Below are 19,583 nucleotides of genomic sequence, written 5' to 3' on the forward strand. Positions count from 1 at the left end.
GAATAGCCCCTACGGATTGAGGGATTTCAGATGCTCACTTCGCGAGCGAGGGGGTTTGAAAATTTCCCAGAATGCTTTTCGTCGTCATTTGCGGACTGAATCAAAAAAAAAACATGGCGGACATTTCTTATTTTTTGTGAATAAAATCAATATTTTGAGTTAGTTTCTGCATAAAAATGCGTTTTGATTACATTTCTAGTTACAAACCAATATTTTACTTTCATAATATTCACTCAGTGAATGTACATAATCCCTTTTTTGTCCGTTGTTCGCGAAGAATCGCGCCGGAGTAAAGGCTGTTAGGTTACGCCGTAGGCTCTGCGTCGATTTGACTCGCCGACCGAAGGCAAACAGGCAGACTCGTCTCAGAGAAATAGAGAGAAATAATTCTGTGACTCGTCAGATTTGTTTTGGATGTTTCTGATATAATAGTTTTTAGAAACCACAAAGTAATCCAGCTGTTATCTGGGTAATTTACACACTTTCAGATAAAGTTGCGGGAGATCACGCCAGAATAAAGGGATTTATGGGTCCGCGTTACACCAACGCAGAGCCTACGGCGTAGGTTACGTAACCTACGCCGTAAGCTCTGCGTCGATGTACGCGGCGACGCGCGCCGTATGTCGTACCCTACGCCGTACCCTACGCCGTAGGCTCTGCGTCGATTTAACGTGGACCCAAACTCCGGAGCGGGCAGACAGAAATCTCGAAATTTCGGAGCAAATTTTTTTTCAACAGGCGTAGCTACAACTGTTAGATTTCATCTATTAAACCAACATCTTCCTAAATGATTTATTTCAGCCAGCGTAATTCTCAACAGAGCTGCAGGTTTCTCTCCCGGGACGATGCAGCAGCTTGACCCGGCGATCACGTCTGTCCCCCCGGCCGTGAGCTGCTGCTGCTCCCCGGGGCCGGCGACTATTCTCATCTCCGAAAACATCGGGTCAAATTTCTTAACAGGCGTTATTTGGATAAACTGAGCCCCGGTTGCGGATCTTAAGGTTACCTTTATACCTGAAAAAATATTAAAACTTAATAAAGTGCCATATTAACAGCACTACAGCTGAAATTAAAACAGCTTTTGGCTCTCTTTTGGCTCTCCTGATCAGGTTAGGGATGAAAACGAGGGGGAGTAGGAGAAATGGGACAGGCACCTGGGCCAAGTGCCCTAGGTTTCAAGTGCCCTAAAATCTCCCCCTTCTTTTTTAGGGGTTAGGGAAGAAAAGAAGGGCGAGTGGAGAAAAGAGGGGTGAGTGAAGTTCAATTGAGATTTGGCCTTACTATATCCCTCGGGCCAAACTGGCCTTATAAACACGCACCTTTGTGAAAATACTTCATCAATACCAGAGGTGGGTTACATTTACTTGAGTAAGTTTTGGGACATTTTGTACTTTTAGGAGTAGTTTTGAATCACTATACTTTTTACTTTTACTTGAGTAGATTTGTGAAGAAGAAACTGTTACTCTTACTCCGCTACATTAGGCTACGTTGAGCTGTTACTTTTCTTTTATCCCTTTTATCCACGTACGCGTCAATCTCATGACATCCCTGAGTGATTCTTTGGTAAAAATGTTTGTTTTTGCATGTTTTGTCACATATACCTAGACTCAAACACACACACACACACACACACACACACACACACACACACACACACACACACACACACACACACACACACACACACACACACACACACACACACACACACACACACACACACACACACACACACACACACACACACACACACACACACACACACACACACACACACACACACACACACACACACACACAGTTTCTATGAGTTCATGTTTGTTCTAGTTCTGCCTGGTTAAAAAAGAAAAGTACAAAGGCTTGAAATTTTGTGCTACTTGTGCTTAATTTATTTTTTTATTCTGTTATTATTTTATTTATTTTATTATTGAGTAAAGTACTTGAATTTACTTACTAATTTTAATTTAAGCTTTTTTATTTTTCATTAATTTGAATTTATTTTATTATTTTATTGATTTAATTTGCCTCAAGATGATTATTTTGTACTTTTGTCTGTTTGAATGGTTGTGTTAAAAAAATAAATCAGACGTTACTCAACAGTTACTCAGTACTTGAGTAGTTTTTTCACCAAGTACTTTTTTACTTTTACTCAAGTAATTATTTGGATGACTACTTTTTACTTCTACTTGAGTCATATTATTCTGAAGGAACAGTACTTTTACTTGAGTACAATTTTTGGCTACTCTACCCAGTTCTGATCAATACTGATTTTTACACTTGCAACAATTGATGCACAGATGTTTGGAGTCCCATTTGTCTTCTGGGTTCCCAGAGCCCGGGTCTTGAATGTTGTTAAACACCACACTATTCTGCTGTGACGCCATGCTTCCACACCTGTACTGCCACACCTGGACCCCCTCCACTATCATGCAAGAGTCACCAATACAAAAACGTCTGATGCGTTTGAAGACGATCTTCTAAATCTCAAAGATGCATTGTGGGATGTGCTGTCGGTATTTCATTCGAAGAAAAGATTTCCAGCTTTTAAAAACAGCAATCATGTTTGAGCATTCAAAGAACCACATGAAGACCTACATGCTTCAGAGTTGATCTCAGTAAAACGTGACAGATCTGTGAACAGACCTCAGAACTGCAGCTCATAAACTTAGCAAGCAGCCAGGAAAGAAACTGAAACTGGAATTGCTTACAGGTGTAAAACAGACATCAATGAAATTCATATCGGCTTTAAAAAACTTTATTAATCTCCACAAGGAAATGAATTGTTGCAGGAGTCACGAGGAGTCGCTGGGGAGGTTTATTGCTGCAGGGGGAAGGATCTCCTGCAGCGGATCTGAAGACGCAAAAGACAGTTTCGTTAAAACTTTCCCAATCCTTTATAGCAAATAACCATATTTGGTGACTTCAGTTGACGTACATCCTATGAAAATGAAAAAGGTAAAAAAGGTCCTTTTAATATTCTTTAATAACCTCATACAATCTATTTTAGTTATTTAAAATGACTTGTATTTTTTACTTTGAGAGAGAAAACCTCTGTGGTGGGTTTCATCATGTTGAATCTCAGTATAACTTTTATCATGTTGTGTTTCTGTGAAAGGAATCAATTTATGGAACAATCTGAACAAAGAAAACAAAGAATCCAAATCAAACATTACATTCAAAAGAACAATTAAAGCCTGTATGTTAAGGAAATATAACGAAAAATGTTAAGTTTGATTGACATACCCGTAGGCGGTGGTAATTTTATTTAATGTTATTTTAATTTTATTCTAGTTGTTTTTATTCACTTAGTTGTTGTTTTTTTTTTTTTAATTATTATTATTAATTTATGTTATTTGTGAAAGGGGCAGATCAGATAAGATTCTTCTTCTTTCTGCTCCCTTTTCATTCATAAGTTAGGAACATTTGTATTTGTGTTTGTATTAAATTGTTTTGTTTTTTTGAATGAAATAAAGAATAAAATGAAAAAAATTAATCATTAGCAGTGCAGGTGAACATTCAGAAAAACATTCCACTAGAAACTGGGCCTCACAAAGCTGCGAGGAGCGGGTGATGCGGTGACCCCGTCCTCCTCTACGACATGGTGCAGTTGGCGTAATCGAACCCCTCACAGATCCACTTGTTGCTGAACATTTTGTAGCCCTCGGCTTCGGTCAGCTTACTTCCTGAAACGGAGACAAGCAGGGCCGTTGATGCGTGTTCGTGATCAGGACCAGACGACAGGAACCGGTACGGATCAGAGAGATTAGCTACCGTCCATCAGGTTCTGCATGCAGCAGAAGTTGGTGCTGTTCTCAGCTGGGAGGAGGTTGGTGATGGCGGTCACCGAGTCCCCCTGTTCGAGGAGAAACATCCAGATTTCACGTCACGCACCAGGACAGACAGGAATGTCTGTGGGAAACACTGCCGCTCTTTCCTGACTAAAGGGCAGCGTGTCACAGCATTAGAAACACATCTGTTCTGCTCATACCACATTTCCACACAGGTCTGACACTCAAACTGAACTTTTACACGATTACAACGGTAATTATTCTCATCCGTACACACACTGGATGTTTCTGACACAGTTATAATCTGGGCATGTTCAGGCCTAAATCTGCTTCTTTAGTTGAGCTGGTGAGACAGAAACCCGGCTGGGTTTAGATAAGAGTCACACTCACGGTCACTTTGCAGGTGGTGGACTGCTCCAGGAGAAACTGGAAGTTGTTCACTTTCTTGCTCGTGTGAGACGTGTGCGTCGCTTTGATCAGATAAGGAGCTCCAGACACCAGCTGAAAACACATTTCTGGATCAGCCGGAGTGGACGAGAGGACAGAGGTGCAGGACAAACTTTGGGACACCTGGGATCACACTCACAAACTCCTGCAGCAACAGTTCTACCCGCCATCCTTTTACAGTTCTTACAGATACGGTTCTCTTCTCTTAGCAGTTGAATTAATGCTGTCAATGCTGCATGTGAAGACCCGGTAATGAGAAATAAACACGAGCTGAAGCTCCTGACCTCATAGGAGCACTTCTCACTCTTTTCCTCTGCACAGCTCTGCCGGATCTGCCAGGCCTGGATCTGGTTCACCAGCTTCTCGTTGACCTCGCTGCAGTCAATGCCAAACATCCTGCACAGTGGGGGCGTTGGCTTCATCACTCTCATAAACAAGGGCATTAAAAGAAGACACATTTTTCCATATCAGCCAATAAACCTGTCTAAGACTCATTTTTATACAGCAAAATCTGGAATTTTGGCCAAACCCCCCCCCCCAAAAAAAAGCCTCCATCAGCGTCCCTACCATTTGATTTTGCACTGGGCACCGCCATCTACCAAAGACAAGGCGACCGTGGTCCCGGCGAGGAGGGCCGCGGCGAAGACGAGGAACCTGGGGTCCATGCTGAAGGCTGCTGAGTGAAATCCTGCGTCCAGTGTGTTTGCGTGTCCAGGGGCCCGGGGTCTCTGCTGAATGTCTGCTCCGTCCGTGGCGATGGGGCTTAAAGTACAGCCGCTCAGGGGTCAGGTGGACACCCGGAACAGAGGGCAGCACATTGATTGAACACGGAGGCGACATGGGAAAGAAGCAGACAGCAGCATCCAACACAGGCGGCGTTTGTTGCAGCTCTGAAGCTTGAAATCACATCAAACAGCAGCCACAGATTTACATTCAACCGTGAAGAAAAGTGTTAACATTTTGTTGGGGCTTTCACAGCTGAATCAGGAGGGATGTTTGATTCCAGATGTTGGACACTGCAGGACCATACCTGTCAGGTCTCCCGTTTTAGCCAGGAAATGACCGCGTTTTACCCCTCTCTCCCGTAAATCTCCCGTTTTATAAAATAATAATTTTTAAAAAGCATTATTGTGCCTCTCCAAACTGAATTGTCACTAACCACACGAGAACTGCCCCCTGCTGTAGCCTGGTTCTCGCAAAGGTTAGTGGCAACAACGGGGGGGGGGGGGTCACCAGTCCACCTCAGGACACCCACCCACACAGTCAATAACCCTTTTAAAAACTCAATATATATATATATATATATATATATATATATATATATATATATATATATATAACACACACATATTTATGATTGCGTTGCAGCATGTTTTTTCTATTTAGTATTAGTTGTAGTAGTAGTAGTTTGTTTTTTTTATTTCTAAACTTCAGGCACACTTTAAAGGAGCTTGAGGCTCCTTTTAAGAAATGAGACTCTCTAGCGCCACCCTTCACCACAACGGCCGTTGGGGGTACTGCAGCCAACAGTGAAGCCGGTACGGGAGAACGGGGAGAACGCGCATGCAGCGTCATGTGACGTCACATCTGCAGGACAGCGCGGGAAATTCGGGACCGAATTGCAGCACATTTTGCAGCACACAGCCTGTTCAAGGCAAAGGAGAGATACACTAGAGGGCTCATTCTTTTTGGTTTGGAACGCTTCATCTGACATTATTACTAGAAAACTTAAAATGTATACAGATTTTTTTCATAAATCCTGCCACAATCCGGCCTCAAGCTCCTTTAACTTTGATGTAAATAACTTTATTGGTACTGGGAACATAGTCATACCACATGTCATGTCCACATATTGCTGAGCCCGCCAACATAAAGTCTCACAGTTAAACATGTTTACGCCCCCAAACAAAAATGCATATCAGCTTAATAAAACTCTGAACTCTGAACAGGGAAAACTGGCAAACCAATTGGGAACCATAAGGGAAAAGAACTAACTGTTTTCTTTAAAGTTATACTTTTATCATTTGTGTCAGAGAAGTTTAAGATTAAAGATAACTGTCTTTAACATCAGAAACTGAATTCCATATGAACACAAAATATTTGTAAGTAAATAGTGGGAGAAAAAGAACATATAAAAGTGTAAAAGAAAAAAAAACTGAAGCTAAAGAAAGTGGCATCAGGGCAAAAACTAGGACTTGTCTGGTGTCCTCCAGCTGCTGCTGCAGCTGCCTGCAAGGGGAACCAGGAAACCTGCACAAAGAGACCAAAGATTCAAATCTACAGTCTTCACTTCCCTTCAGTTTGATGTGGTTAGAGACAACGATAGAGCAGTAGTAAGATCCACGATTGAGGTGGAGAAGACAGCTGTGCTGTGAAGGTGAGGGCCGGTGAGGGGGAGCTGAGAACCCGGAGGAGGAGATCCTCCTTCTGCTTGAAGCCTGTGCTCTTTGTCATCTCTGATCACACATCTAGTCCGTTGTTCAGTTGGACTTGCTCTCCAGCTTTTCCTGCACACCTCCCTTTTGTACTAGTTCCCTCCCTGAAGGCTCTTGTCTTCGTGTTGATTTGCTCACTCAGGTCCCGGGTGATTCAGGGTTTATTATTGGAGAAGATCTCACTGGTCTGTTGAAAAGGTGACACAGCCGCTCACATACTCAGTCAAGCATGGATGTCGCCTCCATGTGGCTCACACAGGGAATCTTTTAGCATCACAACTCCCCACTGGAGTTCCAGAAATTGGCAGAACACCGGCGGCCACGCCCACATTTCAGTATCTGCATACGAGGATAAAATAACTATTTTTTTCGACCACAACAACAAATAAACAAAACAGACACTATATGACATTAAACATGAAAAACCTCACATTCCTTTGTTCAAAGAGACATATTATGCCCTCTTTTTTCCCCAATTATTGACAAATTACTGAGGTCTATGACATGTTTTGGTCCAATTAACAGGAATACGGAACAAGAGCTCCTTTCCAGCCGTGTTTTTTACACCTTCTTTCATGATAGATAGTTTTAAGAGGCCGATTCAGACACTTATCTCCACCCCAGGTCTCTCCAGAGGTGTCAAAAGTATTCACATTCATTACTCAGGTAGAAGTATAGATACTAGAGTTTAAAAATACTCCTGTAGAAGTTGAAGTATCATCTCAAGTTCTTTACTCAAGTAAAAATATAAAAGTACTGGTTTCAAAACTACTTAAAGTATAAAAGTAAAAGTAATGTAAGGGGGAAAAAGCCATTAAGGACAAAAGCCATTGAAAATGAATGCATCTTAGTATAATGCAAATATATTAAAGAACCATATATGTGTACTATTGAGCATTAACATGTGTTTCAGAGAGCAGGAGATATGATGACTAGTTGCCTATAAGTATTGTAATGGTGCAAAAAGTCAAACTTCAGAGGCATGTTATCATTTATCCTAACCTTTATTGGAATGTACATCCAAGTTTAGTTGCAGGAATCTGAGGGAACGGATGTAAGAACAAAACTGGACAAGAACATCTGAAACAACCACAACCAAATTCACTCTATCCGGATGGAGCAATTTAACTGGATAGTTTTTTTTAAAGGCCGAAATGAAATAGAGTAACGAGGCTGTTTTTAAAATGTAAGGAGTAAAAAGTACAGATAATTGCGTGAAAATGTAAGGAGTAAAAGTAAAAAGTCGTCTGAAAAATAATTACTCCAGTGAAGTATAGATAACCAAAATCTCTACTTAAGTAAGGTAACAAAGTATTTGTACTTACTTGACACCTCTGGGTCTCTCTTTACAGGGGATGGGGAGGATGGGCCTCATTCTAAAATCTCTGTTTAGGCCTACCCTCTTAGAACTGCACAAAAAAAAGAAAAAAAGCATTATATAAAGGTTGGTAGAGATGAAATTGGGATGTGTGATGTAACAGTACCTTGACTTTAGAGTTTTCTGGCTAAAAAGAACCAAGGTTGTTTCATGTTTGAGTTGTTGGTTGATGTGCCCAAATACACATGTGGACAAACTTGTTAGTACCCATCTTGAAGTTCTTTATCGTTTGTTTTTTCTAATGGGATTTCTTTGCACCACAAGTCAAAAGCAATGTCTGATGTTCATTAGTAAATTCTCAGCACATTGTAATTTCTTACTATTTTTGTCAGTTTTAAGTTTTTTGCATAATAGTTGTTTTCCTCTTTCTTTAGTCGAAGGACAACAGATGTGCCCACATCTGTACAGTATATAAACATGTCAAATTATACATACATAAAGTTTCCTTTTTAAAAACAAGGCCAGATGATGGCTCAGACGACTGCATGACTACATCCAGACTGTTTGAGATCTGCAACCTTGTCACAGACATTAAATACCTTGCAGTCAATTCTTGGTTTTAATGCTAACTGATCCACACAAATAGATGTGTGACACAGTTTCAATAACACAAGAAGATTTTAACTTTTTGGGATCAGTTTGAAAACCAGATGCCAAAGTTCCTCATCACAGCTGGTCGAGGTTCAAGTTCTCTGGTCTGCAGATCATCCCTCTCCACTTCATAAAAAGGCCAGCAGCACTCAAAAAGAAAAAAAGAAAAATGTTCTCAATAAAAGTAAACAAACTACAATCCTCTAAGAATAGTTTAAAATAGCAGCAACAACTGCTGCCTCAGATTGTTTGTCATACTTTAAAGATAAAGTGGCAGCTTATTCATACTGATTGAGTGCAGGATTCTTCCAAAATCGTCATCTCTTTGGTTTTGGCCACGTTTGTGGTTAAAAGGGAAACTTATATATAAGAGGTCTGGCACCACTGGCTGCAGTCAGGACCCCCACAGCTCACTCGGGACAGAGTAACAAACTTTATTAAGCGATGCCCTGCATTTTGGTTCTAGCACACATTTTCCTTTAAAACAGATGCAGCAGTAAAACAAAGCCATCCACGCCAAAAACATTTGAGAAAACATCACTGACTTTTATACCATGACACCCATCAGTAAAGAATAATAATAATAAAAAGGAACAATATGATTAGTGTTGTTAAATGAAATTAAATCAAAAGATGAAGGATGAATGAACAGCAGCTGCCCTGGAGATTTAGCCCCCTCTACATGTGCCCCCTACAGTGTTGTTCTAGTGTATTTATGTGGTTGTACAACTTCTGAATCTGTAATATAAGAAATGACATGTTTTAAGTCACTGAAAGCGTTGCAGTGACTGGAATAAAAATCTGTTCTGGCATCTGACCTCATCCAACTGGCACAAACGCATCCTCTTTTCTTTTTAAGCACAAATGCACAAGACCTGGTTAAAGACAGCAAATTGAAATATTTATTTTATCTTTATACTTTTGTGTTTTAACAACAATATGCTTTTAAAAAAAAAATTACAATCAATGTTATATACTGACTTGTCACACAATGTATCATGTATGTATCATAAAACGACAAACAAAAATAGGAATGCACATAAAATTCAAGGTTTAAAGAATATTCCTTTGAGAGGTTTCAGATTACAACTCAGGCTCGCCCATGTGCGTCCGTGACGACAGCCAACACCACGGACCATGTGGGCAAGGATGGCGACTCCTCTGCGGTTGGCTTTGAGCTTTCATAAAGGCTTAATACTTTAGATCAAAGTCCCGAACCGTCGCAAAAATGCCGAGCCAAGAGATTGGCCCGTTTCATGTATAAACACACACACGCATTGATATCCGTCTCTGCAGTGTAAAGTATTTCAGTCCTGAGTGTTGAAAAGGCAACATAACTCTCAGCTCAGTGCGGCGCGCTTGTCCTCCGTTCGCCGCCTTCCGTCTCACAGAAAAATTCACACGATGTTTGTTGTGAAGGATCAGCCGTTAAACTGCTGTGCTTCTGGTGCCGACGTGTGGCCGTGCAAACTCCACAAAGTCGTCAATGAGGACGGGCCACGCTCCTGTCAACGGAACCACAACAACAGCGCTGGTATCATGTTACTGTGCACGACTTGGATGAATATATGATATATGGCGAGCACTTCTCTCCCACCTTCCTCATCATAATTCGACATGTCATCTGTGATCATGGTGCTGAAGTCTAGTAAGAGGTTCCAAGTGTCCTTGGGAATAGATCTTTTGTGGTGTTCCTGTAGATGTTGAGCAAAGTTCATGAAGACATGAGGAATAATATCTGCTCAAAGAGAAAAGTTATTATCAACTTACTAATAAAAAGGTGTTCCACAAGTCCAAAAACTTGAATTTTCCCACCAGTACTAAATTCCAATATGCAATTGCCATATCTAGATCTGTAAGCAGAGGGAATATTGATAAATACACAAACAATATGTGGATGAGAACAATGATCAACAAGGAAGATAGTGAGAACTTCTTACCCAAACCCTTCTGGCCAGGATTCTTTGCAAAATTAAATGTAAACTGGTAGAAGTCCTTAAATTTCCCTTGATCCTTCAACTCTTGCTCCATCTTTGGCAGCTGAGCTTTTAGCTTGTCGATGGTGTCACACCTGGAAAAGCACGAAACACAAAGCTCGGTTTTTTGTTGTCTGGTGGAGGAAAATAAGATTTTCACGACAGCTAAATCAGTCTTTGCTGGACTCATGGATGAACTGAATCCATGCAAATAATTCCAATCTAATATTTATAGGCCCGGTTTCACAGACAAGGCTTAAGCCTAGTCTCAGACTAAAATGCTGTTTGAGCTGGCTTAACTTTAAGTCACTTGCACAGACATATCTTAAAATAGTCATAGATTTAGTCTGTTCTGGATTAAACAAAGCCAATTGCAAAAGGGTGGATTAGAGCTACTCTAGGACTAAATTTAAGTTTATATTAATCCTGCAAAGAGGCAGGTTTAACTTCAGCTTAGTACTGTTTGTGAAAGGGAGCACAGATGGTTTGGGAGCATGGACTATTTGGAATATCTAAATGAAGACCAATATTCGCTACAGAGGCCAGCCAGACAAATACTTGTGGATAGGAGTAATCCATTGAATCAGTTTGATGAAATAACTTTCCGAAACCGCTTTCGTATGTACAAAGAAGATGTACTGGAGATAATTACTTTGCTTGAGCCTAGACTTTCCTCCATGTCTCATAAAGGAAGGCCTGTACCCAGTTCTCTCCAAGTTCTGATCACTTTGAGATTCTTGGCATCTGGAACCTTTCATCGTGAAACTGGTGATTTGTGTGGTGTCAGCAAAGCAACAGTGTTTACAATAGTTCACAATGTCTGCAGTGCCATTTGTGAACTGAGAAATCTGTACATTAAGTTCCCTGATGCTGCTGAGCAAGCCAACTATAAATCGCGATTCTACGAATATGGGAACTTCCCAGGAGTGATTGGCTGTATTGATGGATGTCATGTTGAAATCAAGTGTCCATCAACTCCTGATGCTGAGGAGTACAGGAACCGTAAGAACTGGTTTTCCATCAATGTTCAGGCTGTATGCACTCCCAATTTAGAGTTTTCAAACATTGTTGCCCGTTTGAAGGGAGCAACACATGACTCAAGGATTTTTCACAACTCTTCATTGTGTGCTCAGTTTGAGAGAGGGCAACATAGCGGAATACTAATTGGTGACAGTGCATATGCGCAGAGTTCCTATTTATTCACACCTTGGCCACATCCCACAACAACTGAGCAGCAAAGATATAACAAAGCTCATATTCGCACTAGAGGGATGGTCGAGCGTATGTTTGGGGTGTGGACAAATCAATTCCAGTGTTTATGCAATACACTTCATTTTGAGCCAAGAATATGCTGCAAGGTGATCATTGCTACAACTGTTCTGCACAACTACCTGAAGCAGTATAATTGTCCTGACCCTCCAATGGAAGACCAGAATGATTCAGATGTGCCCATGCCAGTCCAACAAGGACTTGCACTCAGAGCTGCTTTCACATTGCAGTGCAATAGTGTGCTGAAAAATTAAATGAGAAACTCAACCAAGGCTGTCCTAAAATTTAGGTTGTGGTGACTACAATACTCACACTCTTGTCAAGTGTATTTCATTACATTACATAGCTATCTCATGCATCTTTCTTTGAACAACTCTCTTTTCTAATTTCATATCCAATTCGACCTATAGAATTCTCATTTTCATGTCATGCTCTTCTTTCAGATATTTCATTTTCTGCTCATGAACTTCTAAGGCTAACTTTTCATGCATTGACATCCTTTTTGGTCTCTGCTGGAAGGTTTTGGCAGCATCTTTTCTCTGGGATGCCATGCCAGATGTGGAGGGTGCACACTGTGCACTGGCTCTTCCACCAGGGTTAGAATAATATCCTCTGGGAAAAGAACACCGTTAGATACAAAAGTGTGGTTACATTTTAATTTGCATTGAATTCACTGCAAATGGCAGCCCAAGCATTGTTCTTCTTATGTTCAACAGCAGCACTATGCCCTTTACTTTCAATAACAGCATGATTTCCCAAAATTTGTTTAAGTAGAGTTTTTTTTCATACTCAGTATAGTTCTTTGAGCGTGTTCTTTTAGCTTCAACCATGTTTGGTGTCAAAATTCCCTCCAGCAAAACTGTCCTCAATTCCATTCCAGGTTTTTGTGAGCACCATTAGGCTAACAGACTGTGCTCCCACTTAAGCTAATGAGGTGTTCTGCTTTAAGCTTACTCCAGGACTCCACAGTCTGGGACTAACTAAGGCAAATATAAGCCACGCTCATGCAAGCCACTTAAATTACCTAGCTTTACTAGTCTGACTTAAGCCTACTCCTGGCTTGATATAAGCCTTGTCTGTGAAACCGGCCCATAATCTTTTAGTCATATAAGCCCTTTACCAAAAGATATTCAAGCAGTTAAATAAATGTGCCAATTTTACACTCTCAGCTTTAATGTGAGGGCTGTTGCAATTAAAATATATGAAGTCATTCAGAATAAAAGCTATATTTGTGAGTATAAGTGTTGACGAATTTGAAGAAGTAATTTAAATTCCAAAGCATTTTTTAGACATGAGAAGCTGCACATTAATGATTTCATAAATCAATCACTTCTATGTCAATACTTCTCAGGATCATTCAGATAGACATCTGAAAGAGAGAGAAGGCCACGTGCTTTAAATATGAACAGAAGGAAACATGAATGTGACTGTAACTGGATTACAGATACACTCTCAACCTGATTGCATCAATGACCTGAGCCGTAACGTGACAATTCCCCCTCACAGACAACTGCACTGTAAAACATCAGCTACCTTGTAAGAGCTTTGTGTAGGAAGAGTTGATGGCAAAAGGCACCTATGCAGGTACAGGCAGCCACATGAAGAAAAAGCTCCAAAGTGTGCTGAAACAGCTGTAACACCAGCCCTGTTTACACAGGTGTATTCCACCCGTATATCACCGTTGTTCTGCATTGCTGAGGTGGAACTGTGTAACACTTCACTGCGCTGCTGTTCAGCCTGCGTTCCACCTTTAGTGATCCAGATCAGCCTAACAGCACACATGAGCAGAGGATGAAATCACTAAAAATCATGACGGGAGAGTCCTGTCGTAGTCGAAAAACTCCCAGAGTGTAGCTGCAGAAGGGATGAAGTCAGGGCTGGGCGATATATTGAGATTTTAATATATATCGATATATTTTCAAACGCGATGTGGTATGAGACAATATCGTTTATATCGATACAGCTTATTTTGCGACAAATTGACTGACCCCTCGCGCTGGCAAAAAAGTACCTTTGTGTGCTGAAACCTGAGTGTTGACAGGTCAGTTTTCCTGGTACGAAATCTGTAAAATGTACAATAGTTGACTTGTAATTATTTGAGATTTGCTCAAAGAGATGCAATATCTGTTTACATGTTTTATTTGAGATTTGCACAAATGTTTTGTTATTTGCACAACTGTCAACCTCAGTGGAAAAGTCTGCCTGTTACTGTCTACATTGTATTATGGCACAGTGTATTTTAATTTAATTGTTATGCAGGAAAGGGATATTTGTTTTGTTTTATTCAAGAAGCATTTTTATTCTATATATGCAGGCAGTTTATTTTTATTTCATTTGTTTTATACATTTTGATATTGTGCAGACCTCTGTTAATAAAGGTACCTGTGTGACATTTGGCACGAGACTTTGTATAAAAACTGACTGTTTTTTAAGGGTTTGCCTCAGAAAAAAATGAAGCTAACAGAGATGCTATGCTATAATGCTTTGAGGGAAACCCCAATTACGTCACGGAAAATATATATATATATCGAGTATCGCCATTCAGCTAGAAAATATCGAGATATCACTTTTGGTCCATATCGGCCAGCCCTACATGAAGTCCAAATAAAGTTCTGAAGACGGTAACACCAGGTTTGCAGCCTCAGCGGCCAGAGAGGCGGCGGCTGGCTGGACGGGTAACACCACGAACTGTGTCACTCGGATCCAGTGTTAACTCTGATGTCTTGCTTAGCGACCTGGAGGAGCCAGCTTTTTTGGAGACCGACCCAGCATCAGCAGAAATGCCGCAGATGCAGATCGATCGATAGATAAGATAGATACTTTATTGATCCTGAGTGAAATCCAAGTCTATATCATTTTAAAACAACATAAACAAACATGCACCTTCCAAGACACAGTGCAGTTTGCTTATCGTCTAGGGTTGGAATTGAAGACGCCATCATACGTCAGCTTCAATGAACCCACAGTCATGTGGATGAAAGCAGCAGCACTTTGAGGATCGGGCTCTTTGATTTCTCCACTGTATTTAACACCATCCAGCCTGCAACCGCTGCAAACCGCTCGAATGAGAAACTCTCTTAATGCAGCAATAACTACATATCAATTTTAAAGTATTGTCCCAGTTACGTATCTCCTTTTAAAACACATTGGCATGACTCATAACACTGATATACAACCCAGGCTTCTTATAAATAAAATGGAGAGAGAGAAAAAAAAAAAAAAAAAAAAAAGAAATCAACATTTGAATAGCAATTTCCCCCTTAATGATATTTTGCTTGAGATTTCATGCTGTTGGTGTTTTCAGACAAATAGAGAGCAAAGTTGTTTTTCACATATCTGAAACAATATTCTCACCCCTGTTCAGTCATGCCATCCATGAACTCTTGTTTGGAGAATTCGCACTGAGTTGCTGCCCTGAACTTCCAGGCTATGAGAAGCACACTTATACTCGCAGGGTCCAGACCCAGGTCATCACAGAACAGCTGGACCCCGTCGATGCCTATTTTGTTGTCATCATGAGGATCTACGTGAAAGAAACAACAAAGAAAAAACACACACAAAAGGGATTTTAGAGAAACAGACATTTCAGTACCACAACAAGCCCTTTATTTGCAATTTCAATCGCCATAGTTTAGAAAATAATAATTGTTTGCTGTAGTGGTGCTTTAATCTCTTACCTCTGTATCTGCTGTACAGCTGGTCAAGCTTCTTCTTGTCTAAAACCCCCTTTAGATTTGAAACGTAGAGCTCTGGATTCTGGAAAAACTTGTCTGTGGCTACGTCTAGTTTCCAGTCATTCTGGGACAAGCAAGCCACTGCAGTCTTCTCGTTGGATTGTGTGAAGATCACAAACTGACGAACTTTATCCTTCTGAGAGGACTTCAGCTTGTTCTGCACACAACAAATTACACTCAGATGTTACACTCGAATCAATCTCTCTAACTTCAGATACATTAGAAATAATTTAACTGTTGATTCATCCAAACTGTTTCTTAATGCAATGATAGTACCACATATCACCTACTGCATAACAAGCTGGGAAATGGCATGTAAATCCACACTAAAGCCTATTGAGATTGCATACAAACGGTCTTTGAAAATTCTAGATAAAAAGTCCAACACGTACCGCCATTGTGCAATCTTAAAGAAATATGAACTTTTGAGCTGGGACAATATAATTAAATACTCAGATTGCATCCTTGTATATAAAATCATCCATGGTCTGGCTCCACCTCCATTAAATATATTTATAAAGAAAAACATGAACAGGTTAACCAGAGCAGGATCTATAGGTGACTGTATTGTCCCACTCATCTCATACATGGAACACAGTACCAAATGTCATACGAGACAAACCCACCCTCACCTCCTTCATTAAACACTTAAAAACAAGCTTCTAGAGAATCAAGTTTGCACTCAGATTACATCTTAGTGTATTTTATTGTATGTTTTATCGTATATCTTAGTGTATTTTATTGTATTTTCTTCTATTGTGTATTTATTAGTGCATTTTACTGCTGTGTGTCATCACTTCTTGAACTGGATGTAATGTATGTGTGTCTTTTACATCAACCAGGGACTGAAGATGCAAATTAGCCACTGGATATAATCTAGCATATTTACATGAAAATGTTATTATTAATATGTACTGTCCCTGGTTCTTTTCCTTTAAAAATACAAATACAAATACAACCACACAATGATTTAGACCTCCTCATGTCTCGAAGGGTTTAACTAGACGGATGAAGCCTGAAACACATGTTAATGTGAATATCCTAGCAGGAAAAGTTGAGGAGAGTTCACGTGATAACTACAAAGGAAGGCTAGTTGTTAGCAGCTACATAAACAATAGAGAAACAAAATATGAAGACTACAAGCTGTAAACGAGTTGCAGTGTGTTGAATGACAGCTGGCCATCATCTTAACATTTCGGACATTCAACAATTAAACAATTCACCAAATGCAGTTCAATTCAGAGTTATTTATATAGCGTCTATTACAATACAAGCTGTCTCTGGGCGCTTTCCACAGACCCAGAGCACGACCCCCGAGCTGTTATTACACGAAAACGTTTCTAAAAGGATTCAGTTAGTGTTGCTTCAAAGTGTGCAGTTTTATTTGCAGTTAGCTGGGGATTAGCACGCTTAGCAGCCTCAAGGCTGATTTATGGTTCCGCGTTAAATCGACGGCGTAGCCTACGGCGTACGGTGCGCGTCGCCGCGTACCCTACGCCGTAGACTCTGCGTCGGTGTGACGCGGAACCATAAATCAGCCTTCACTGTGAGCCAGTTACCTCAGGCTAACGTGAGGAGCTACGCTGGGTTTCACTCCTTAAGTCCAATATTTGTTATTAGGGTACTTTTCTAATAGTAACAATAGCCGCGTGGTGACCTTTTATACGTGTGAAGAATGTCAAAAGTTTCACGGGGAAACATTAAACAGAGTAATCTCTTACCATGTTTGTTTTTTACTGACTCCTTTTCCTCCCATTCAACTTGCTAATGGTTGTTGAAATCCTCTTTCCGGTTCAGGCGTCGACCTTCAAAATAAAAGCATGCGATCATCAAGCCATCAGTTACGCGTCATATCTTGGTTTTTTTAAAGGGTGGTTTGAATTTCTGTCAAGTATCGAATAGATCATGTGTGTTTTTCGAACACTTCTCTGACATTTTACAGAAGTTTTAACAGAAGGTTTGCTTTATTTCTTAAGGCAACCTTCCGGAAGTAATACGAAAAGTCTGCAAAAGTAAAGCACTTCCTCATCTAACTGATCTTACGTGTTTCTGGATGTTTGCAGCAGCTCTTAGGAGACTTAAGACCAAATGGAAATCTTACCGACACAGGTTTGTGCCCTGGGTTGCGTGTAACCTGTCTAAAAATGAGAAAACTCTGCGCAAGGTGGCGGGACGCTCGGAGGACAAGCTGATCTGTGATGATCAGGTTTCACAGAGTCTGCTGCAGCTTTTCACAGTCCTGCTTGACAACCACGGGGGGATCAATCCAGATCAAGCACACTTTCTAACACATGTGACAGGGAAAAATAAGCATTATGGTGGCCACCATGTGTGTGAACAACAAGCTATGTTACAGACTTTGGGATTCTGCATTGAGCGGAGGCCCAGCTCTCTGACCTCTGCAGGAACCGGGGTGTTTGTCATCAAGGGAGATGTCCCCAAAGGAACTACAGTTGCCATGTATCCCGGCACAGTCTATCAGCCCTATCACCCTATTCTTCTCCAGTCCATCAGAAACCCCTTTGTATTTAGGTGCATCGATGGCGTGCTGATTGATGGGAATGACAAAGGCCTGTCCAGAATAGTGTTCAGGTCTTGCAGTGGCCGGGACAGGCTGGGTCCTTTCCTGACCAGTGACACCAGCTGGCTGACCAACAGTCCGCAAAATCCACTGGCAGTGGGTCAGTACGTCAACAACTGCTCCAACGAAATGCCTGCAAACGTTTGCTACCAGGAGTACGACGTGCCAGACAGGTTCCCACTTGAGCTTCGCCAGTTTCTCCCCAACGTCAACTACAGCCAGGACACGCAGAGGCCTCTACGCTGTGTTGTCCTTGTGTCACTCAGAGACATTACAGCAGGGGAGGAACTCTTCTCCAACTACTATACCATTGTGCATTAAAGTATTTTGACAAGCCAGCTGAAAAGTGGCCATTTTTTTTTACATTTCTAAATTTATGCCATTGCATTCAGTTAAAAAAATGATTATATTTATATAGGGCTGGGCGATTTTGGACAAAAATAAAATCCTGATATTTTTCTCTGAAAACGCGATTTTCGATCTCGATTTCGATTTTTTTGGTAAAACTACAAAAGACAATGGAATAAATTGTTTCAAATATTTTATCTTTATTTTTAAAGAAAAAATAGCAAACAAATGTCCCTATTGGGAATGAAGTGCAATTGAAAGATACTGTAAATCCTCCTTAAGTTTAGTAAAGTGACAACATTTACAATTTTCTTGACCAAACAAAGATGACTAGACGGGCTCTGTCTGTAATGCAGACAGCTGCAAAAAAGGAAAATCGATTTTCCGATTTTCCTTTTTTAACATCAATTGTGATTAATAAATCCGATTTAGATTTAAAATCGATTAATAGCACAGCCTATATTTATACCACTCTGTACAATCACAAGTGCACGGGAATAAAGGCAGTATATTCTTTGTATGGTGTTTTATTCGTTTATTAGTGAAACACAATTCTTATCTGGGAGTCAGAAAGGCATTTTACGGCTCTCATTTGATACATTACTTGCACTGCTGCCTCATAACGATACCTATCTTCAGATCAGTGTTATCAACGGACCAACGCGGACATGAAACTAACTTTGCTGTACAATAACATCAGCTGCTCAAATGTTGGATGTTTATTGAGTGCGAAATACTATTATGTTTAACAAAGATGTATAAAGGGGAAAACTAGATTGAAGTGACTGTGGTTTAATGAGGTCTAAGCCAGATCAAAGTGTCACTCCTCCAAGTGTCAAAGGTGATGCAGGTATTAACAATTTTATTTGGAAAAAAAGGCAACAGACACAGGAAAGAAATAACACACAACATATACAAAAGAGGTGAAAAGAGAAAAACGAGGTAAAATTGGTATTTGGAATCACTAATCCAACAGGTTTTGTCTTAAGAAGGAAGCATTTCTTAGTTACCCCCCCCCCCCCCCCCCCTGTGTAAA

General features: G+C 40.5%; 3 protein-coding genes across 3 annotated transcripts; 1 reads left to right on the forward strand and 2 right to left on the reverse strand.

The window, feature by feature from the left end:
• Positions 1 to 2,739: 2,739 nt before the first annotated feature.
• Positions 2,740 to 4,983, reverse strand: wu:fc46h12 (uncharacterized protein LOC568958 homolog). Its single transcript, XM_061731262.1, has 6 exons — positions 4,803 to 4,983; positions 4,520 to 4,631; positions 4,179 to 4,289; positions 3,772 to 3,853; positions 3,551 to 3,683; positions 2,740 to 2,851 (listed from the first exon to the last, which is right to left on the reverse strand). The coding sequence occupies exons 1-5, from the start codon at positions 4,898 to 4,900 to the stop codon at positions 3,592 to 3,594; spliced, it is 495 nt and encodes a 164-aa protein (XP_061587246.1). The 5' UTR covers positions 4,901 to 4,983; the 3' UTR covers positions 2,740 to 2,851; positions 3,551 to 3,591.
• Positions 4,984 to 9,129: 4,146 nt separating this feature from the next.
• dcun1d1 (DCN1, defective in cullin neddylation 1, domain containing 1 (S. cerevisiae)) lies at positions 9,130 to 17,448 on the reverse strand. The gene is made up of 7 exons (XM_061731263.1): positions 17,340 to 17,448; positions 15,562 to 15,775; positions 15,239 to 15,407; positions 10,580 to 10,710; positions 10,410 to 10,492; positions 10,237 to 10,333; positions 9,130 to 10,144 (listed from the first exon to the last, which is right to left on the reverse strand). Exons 1-7 carry the CDS (start codon positions 17,340 to 17,342, stop codon positions 10,068 to 10,070), a joined length of 774 nt encoding a protein of 257 aa, XP_061587247.1. The 5' UTR covers positions 17,343 to 17,448; the 3' UTR covers positions 9,130 to 10,067.
• A 194-nt stretch (positions 17,449 to 17,642) lies between these two features.
• On the forward strand, positions 17,643 to 18,537 carry setd9 (SET domain containing 9). Its single transcript, XM_061731264.1, has one exon. It carries the CDS (start codon positions 17,672 to 17,674, stop codon positions 18,518 to 18,520), a length of 849 nt encoding a protein of 282 aa, XP_061587248.1. The 5' UTR covers positions 17,643 to 17,671; the 3' UTR covers positions 18,521 to 18,537.
• Positions 18,538 to 19,583: the final 1,046 nt, after the last annotated feature.

Source organism: Cololabis saira, chromosome 10 (assembly GCF_033807715.1).
Source record: "Cololabis saira isolate AMF1-May2022 chromosome 10, fColSai1.1, whole genome shotgun sequence".
Classification (NCBI taxonomy): Eukaryota; Metazoa; Chordata; class Actinopteri; order Beloniformes; family Belonidae; genus Cololabis; species Cololabis saira.